This window comes from Coffea arabica, chromosome 6c (genome assembly GCF_036785885.1).
Source record: "Coffea arabica cultivar ET-39 chromosome 6c, Coffea Arabica ET-39 HiFi, whole genome shotgun sequence".
NCBI classification, from domain to species: domain Eukaryota; kingdom Viridiplantae; phylum Streptophyta; class Magnoliopsida; order Gentianales; family Rubiaceae; genus Coffea; species Coffea arabica.
In genome coordinates, this window is record NC_092320.1 from 8,452,565 (window position 1) to 8,458,564 (window position 6,000).

Here is a 6,000-nt window from a genome sequence, read left to right on the forward strand (position 1 = left end):
CTCAATGCTTGGGCTTCATGTCCCAAATCAGAGACTCGGTTCTCTGCGCTGTTGTTGGTCTGTAGGTACACGAGGGAAGAAACTAGCAACTTTGAAGCTCAAACTATACCTCAGAAGCACACCAAGACCCTTCAAAACATCATTCAAGTGACCATAGACCTTCATCATTTTCATTTTTTTGCTTTATCTGATATTGCCACAACAAAAATGATAAAACTACCCCTCTCAAGTCAGTTGCAAAGATTTTTTTTTTTTCTCACTTGGCTTGTTATTTGTTAAGGACAATATTGGCATGTTACACAAAGCTGTGCCATTATGATAAATTGAACATCCAGCTTAAACTGTTAGGAAGTCTCCTTGAATCCAAAGATGGGAGTATTTGACTTTTGGGTTCATCTCATTCCAACCGGTGCCAATCCTCGACCGCTCGTATCGACGTCTTGACAATAACCGCTCACGAAATGTGGGAACTTCGGTTTACGAGTAACCCACCAAAAAATGGGACGTCCGATGGTCCTTCGAACAGGACAGGACAGGATAGGAACATGCAGAAATATAGACCCCAACCATTTTTTTCCCCCTTATCTGTCATGGGTCGTTGCAATATTGAAAGTTGCCAAAACGGCTAGATCAGATCAGACCCAATTGGCTAATTAAGTGGCAGTTGTGCACCTCCTTGGTTTCCACGGCCCCCCACAAGAAAATCTGCTATCTTTTTCTTTTTTTGGGTCTGAAAATTCTGTTATCTTCGAAATAATGAACAAACATCCCCCAACCTTTCATTTTTCACGGTTTCCCTATACTCTTTCACGTCACTGGTTCACTCCACTCTGTTGCCGCTGCTACCGCGAACCTCTCTCACTCAAAACCCAAGCTCAACATATTATTGATTCAAACAAAATTTTAGCGCCAGGCCCTTTTACTTTATTGTTGCGTTTGGCCCTCTTGATACCGTAAGCAATGGCTTCTATCTCAAGAATTGTTGCTAAAGATTGTAAGAGTTTGCAGTCATCTGAGGTGTATCAGAGACGAAGTTTTGGCCTTTCTGCAAGGACACCGAAAACCAATTTGAGTATGTGTTGGTTCTTGAATGTTTTCATATCCTCTTTGGCTTTGTAAATTTCATTAATTTGTTTGGCATGTTGGTTCTGGTGGCAATTGGCTTTTATTGGGCTTTATATGTATATTTTGGCAGTTCTTATTGAGGTCTATTCCTGGAGTTAGGAATTTATGTTGATTTCAGGTATAAGAAGTGGAATTGCTATGCCTGAGGCTGGTTTACCAATCCAGAACAAACCACAAAGTTCAATATTTGCTGTCACTCCCTCTTCCTTGTTTGAGGATTCATTTGAGTCCAGGTATGTTTCTGTTTCATGGGATGATGCTCAAGAACTCCTTCCTTGTATCAAAGCATGTGTATGTACTATTAACTTCATACTGGTTAATGTTTTGCCGAGAAAGTTAAAATGGACATTACAATGCTATCAGCTGTATGATCAATGTGTTCTTGCCACCCAAGAAAGCTATTAGGTAGTAACTCTTGTTTATCAGTGTGGTCAACATGTCTAACTTTGCTTTATTTCAGGGTACAGGTTTTGTTATTTATTTTCAAAGTGAACAAGGTTTGGACTGGAAGAGAATTTCCATGTCCTTTTGAGTAACATATCCTCTTGGGATTTGACACCTGTTATCTGTACTTTTTTATTCAAGAAGTGGCCCAAGCCATGCTAGTAATTTTTAATTGAAATATCAGTGCTCCCAATTTGAGGCTGTGTTTGTGTGAACTTTTATAATCCCTCTTTGATTACATTTACTTCTTACACACGAATTTTCGATCCTTTCTTATCAACAACTCAATTAAAGTGAAACTTTCAAACACTTTATACTATTACCTATGATGATTCAAGTACATGCCATTATTGCACTAATTTGCTAATAACCACGAACTGATGTGATTAGGAATGGAAGATGTTATTGCAACACAGCTGCAAATGTATCTGGAGATCTTCCTAGCAGCTCTCCTGGAGAAATGAGCCAATATGAGAGAATAATTGAAATATTGACGACTCTTTTCCCTGTTTGGGTATGGTCTTTCATCGCATTAGATTGGATAAACTCCATCTTGATGGATGCTGAGTTGCTTCTCTCTTCATTGTTTAGAAGAAATATTGTGTTGGGAAGAGATTTATAGTTGAGTTTATTTGATCTTGGCAGGTCATACTGGGTACCATAATTGGCATCTATAAGCCTTCTATGGTAAATTGGCTGTTCTGTCTTTGGAAAGTTCCTAAAGGAAATGTAATTGATCTCTAATGAATTAAATCTAATAGGTAACTTGGTTAGAAACGGATCTTTTCACGATTGGATTGGGTTTCCTTATGCTTTCGATGGGATTGACGCTAACATTTGAGGACTTTAGACGATGTTTACGGAACCCATGGACTGTAAGTAGCAAGTTGTTCTGTGTTATCTATGGCTTCTTGTGATGATAATAAGATCGAATCTTCTTTCTTTGTCCGTTTAAGTAAGTTGTCGGCATTATTTTCCAGGTTGGTGTAGGATTTCTTGCTCAGTATTTGATAAAGCCCATGCTAGGCTTCTTTATTGCAATGGTATGTGGCTTTTTCTAAGCAGCATACTGTACATATATAATATGCTCTTATCTGTGGTGTTGAAGATTTTTGTATAAGATGTTGGTAATATATTGATTATGATGCAGACTTTGAAATTGTCAGCTCCTCTTGCAACTGGTCTTATTTTGGTGTCATGCTGTCCTGGAGGTCAGGCGTCAAATGTTGCTACTTATATATCAAAGGGCAATGTAGCACTCTCTGTTCTTATGACAACGTAAGTTTACTTCTGAAGGCAGCAGAAATTACTAATTGGTGGTTCATTGCACAAGCAGTTTCTGCTACCGAAACTACATCTCTTTTCCTCGTCTAAGGAGCCTGTCAAAAAATTAGTAAGTTGGTATGTCACGGATGTGACACTAAATGACTCTGTGCTATCATTACAGGTGTTCAACGATTGGGGCTATTGTGATGACACCTCTCCTGACTAAGCTTCTTGCTGGCCAGCTTGTCCCCGTTGATGCAGCTGTAAGTCTATACAAGTTCTACCAGTTACCCAAAGGTGGATAACAGCTGCTAATTAGTAGTATTCTGGTATTTGAAAATTGGTGGTACACCTCAGAATGATAACTTTCCATACATTCAGAGAAGGAAACGTGTTAGGTGATGCAGAGGAAACAAACCAAAGTCAGCAAATTTATTTACATTGCTGTTATTAATTTTCCATACCTAAAGCAGCTTAGCTCACCAGTAAGGGAAAATATCATGTATGGGCTTGTAGACACATGCTCTGTAGTTTGGCTGAATCAATGTGTAGTCCTAAAGCAATGTTTGTTTTGTTGCCGTCTATTCATTAGCTCCTTTCTTCTGTACCTTACCAGGAAAGAAGTCCTTTTATGTGTAACAAACCAAAAATCCATTTTCTCCTCTTTTCAGGGCCTTGCCATCAGTACTTTTCAGGTTGTCTTGGTTCCAACAATTATTGGAGGTAACTGAAAGGTGTATAATATTAATTTCCTATATAGTCCTTTTTGTTTTTTTATCATCTTGTAGGAACATGTTTAATGTTGCTTCTGAACTGAAGTGTTATTTTCATGTAACTTTCTGATATCTTATATTTTATAATAATAATTAAACACATCCAGCTTTAACTTCATTATCGTTTTCTGTGGCAGTGTTATCAAATGAGTTTTTCCCAAAGTTTACTTCAAAAATTGTCACTGTTACGCCTTTGATTGGGGTTATTCTTACCACTTTGCTTTGTGCTAGCCCAGTAAGTTCATTGTGTTGTGCTGTAATTTCATATAAGGATTTCGTTTTTGTGCTTTAACATGTTTCTTCAAAAGTTCTATTATTTAAAGAAGGTTTTAATACTTGTGTGTCTTCAAGATTGGTCAAGTTTCAGAGGTCCTGAAAACTCAGGGAGCACAATTGCTGTTCCCAGTGGCCCTCTTACATGCTGCAGCATTTTTTCTTGGTTACTGGATCTCAAAAATATCATTTGGTGAATCAACTTCCAGAACTATTTCCATAGAATGTGGAATGCAGGTAATTATCCTTTCCTCTACATTGCATACTTATTTGTACATTAATTAATTCTGTGAAGTTACCATAAGATTCAATGGTTCTATGCTCATAGAATAACCCTCGAAATGACTATATATATATTGTAAACTGATGATAAAAAAAAAATAAGTTTGATGATTCAACAATTAAAGTCCTACTAATGTAGAAATGTAAAGGCATTAATCCAGAACTGTATAAACTGATGAGATGAGCAGTTGCAGAGCTCAAATAGAAGTCGATAGATAGCAGAATTCAGAGACCAAAAGAATTACAAAACCAAAAAAATGAAAAAGCGATCAGGGTCAGAAATGCACCGTGATCAAAATGTGAACGCCGGCCTGGCCCAACTAGACAGGGACAGGGAAGGAGAAGGATAGTAGTAGGATCAAAAGCATGAGTCCTGTTGATCTAACTTGCATTTGATGTTCCTCACTGACCAATGGTCTAAAGTAGGTATCACATGAGATACACATTATGCCTCCTTTTGTGATACCATACATGTCCTATGACAGATTGATTGACTATGTTATGTTGTGTTAGTGATACTGCTAGCGTAATGCTGCTTGAAGTAATAAAATCTTTTATTGAACAATCTGGAGAATTGAAGATTCACCTGATTTGCCTCTATCAACGTGTTATTGATTCCTGAAATTGGCATGAATGCGTGGGCATCTGTTGTATGCCTTGCATATAGCCCTCAAAACGTGGAAGAAGCTCTCACTCTTTAAACCAATGCACTAGTTATTTTTCTCTGTCTGTTTCAGGAATATGTTATAATGTCCTCATTATTTTGGTTTCCTCATGAATTCTTGTACAGAGTTCTGCCCTCGGATTTTTACTGGCACAAAAGCATTTCACAAACCCTCTAGTAGCAGTGCCATCTGCAGTTAGCGTTGTGTGCATGGCGGTAGGACCCTTCGTGCCATTTTTTTTTTTTTTTTTTGGTTAATGTGATGATCTGTCATATCTGGTTTTCCCAGTCAAAGGCTTAACACTTTCAATGTCATTATCCCACATGCAGCTAGGTGGAAGTGGTCTGGCCGTGTTGTGGAGGAACAGACCAATTTCTGTTGATGATAAGGATGACTTCAAGGAGTAAAAGAGTTGAAGTTCGTATCCATGTTGATGGTGGTTATAGCTTTGATTCCAGTAGCATCTCTATATTGCATCATGGCAGTACCATCGGAAGTTGCATCCATATTTTGGCTTCAGATTTAATAGAAGCTAAGTTTTGGAGTTTATGTCAATTTAAGTCGTAGATGCAGTTGAAATTAGAACACACTGGCTTTTAAAATGCTATTTTAGATCGTTTTAGAGGGAGGGATGAAAGCCATATCACTAAATAGGAACTTAACAGTCGAATGTAAACGATCTTATCGTCGATTCTTACTTTCTCATGATTTCCATGATCTTAGCGACTGCCATGGTTTGGATTGCCACCAGAACCTGTAATGGATTAGGGGTTCTACTGATGAACCATTATTGTATCAAAAAAGTGTTATGGTATATATATATATTTTAAATCATTTCAAATAAGTTCCTATCTAATGTTTTCAATTAATTCATTTCTCTCTCTTATGTGATGTGACTATGACTGTAAAACGAATCGAGCCGCTCAGTCAATATTGAACTCGAGTTAAGTTCGAGCTGATCAAATCGAATTTAAGTTCAAAGATACTAAATTCGTTAGTTTGCGAGTCAGTTCGAATTCGATTATATATATATATATATATATATATATATATATATATATATATATTTTTTTTAATAGTAAAATTATATATATGTTCATAATATTTTATTATGTATTAAAAAATTATATTTTATTCATTTTTAAAAATAAAATAATAATTTTTTAAAAACT

General features: G+C 36.8%; 1 protein-coding gene across 2 annotated transcripts; it reads left to right on the plus strand.

The window, feature by feature from the left end:
- Window positions 1–467: 467 nt before the first annotated feature.
- On the plus strand, window positions 468–5,672 carry LOC113694063 (sodium/pyruvate cotransporter BASS2, chloroplastic). 2 transcript variants are annotated; one of them, XM_027212918.2, is made up of 13 exons: window positions 474–1,072; window positions 1,244–1,358; window positions 1,960–2,083; window positions 2,215–2,256; window positions 2,331–2,444; window positions 2,550–2,612; window positions 2,720–2,847; window positions 3,017–3,098; window positions 3,507–3,558; window positions 3,746–3,843; window positions 3,960–4,118; window positions 4,954–5,043; window positions 5,158–5,672. In XM_027212918.2, the coding sequence occupies exons 1-13, from the start codon at window positions 961–963 to the stop codon at window positions 5,233–5,235; spliced, it is 1,257 nt and encodes a 418-aa protein (XP_027068719.1). In that variant the 5' UTR covers window positions 474–960; the 3' UTR covers window positions 5,236–5,672. The 2 variants fall into 2 exon arrangements, with proteins under 2 accessions (XP_071908727.1, XP_027068719.1); XM_072052626.1 differs by lacking the exons at window positions 2,215–2,256; window positions 2,331–2,444; window positions 2,550–2,612 and having other exon boundaries at window positions 468–1,072.
- The last annotated feature ends 328 nt before the right edge of the window (window positions 5,673–6,000 follow it).

Bases quoted from the DNA above. Each gene is read 5' to 3' on its own strand.
- LOC113694063 (XM_027212918.2), top strand. From the start codon at position 961: ATGGCTTCTATCTCAAGAATTGTTGCTAAAGATTGTAAGAGTTTGCAG. The intron at 1,359-1,959 runs GTATGTTTCTGT...TGATGTGATTAG, and splicing joins GAGGATTCATTTGAGTCCAG to GAATGGAAGATGTTATTGCA. The intron at 3,844-3,959 runs GTAAGTTCATTG...TGTGTCTTCAAG, and splicing joins CTTTGCTTTGTGCTAGCCCA to ATTGGTCAAGTTTCAGAGGT.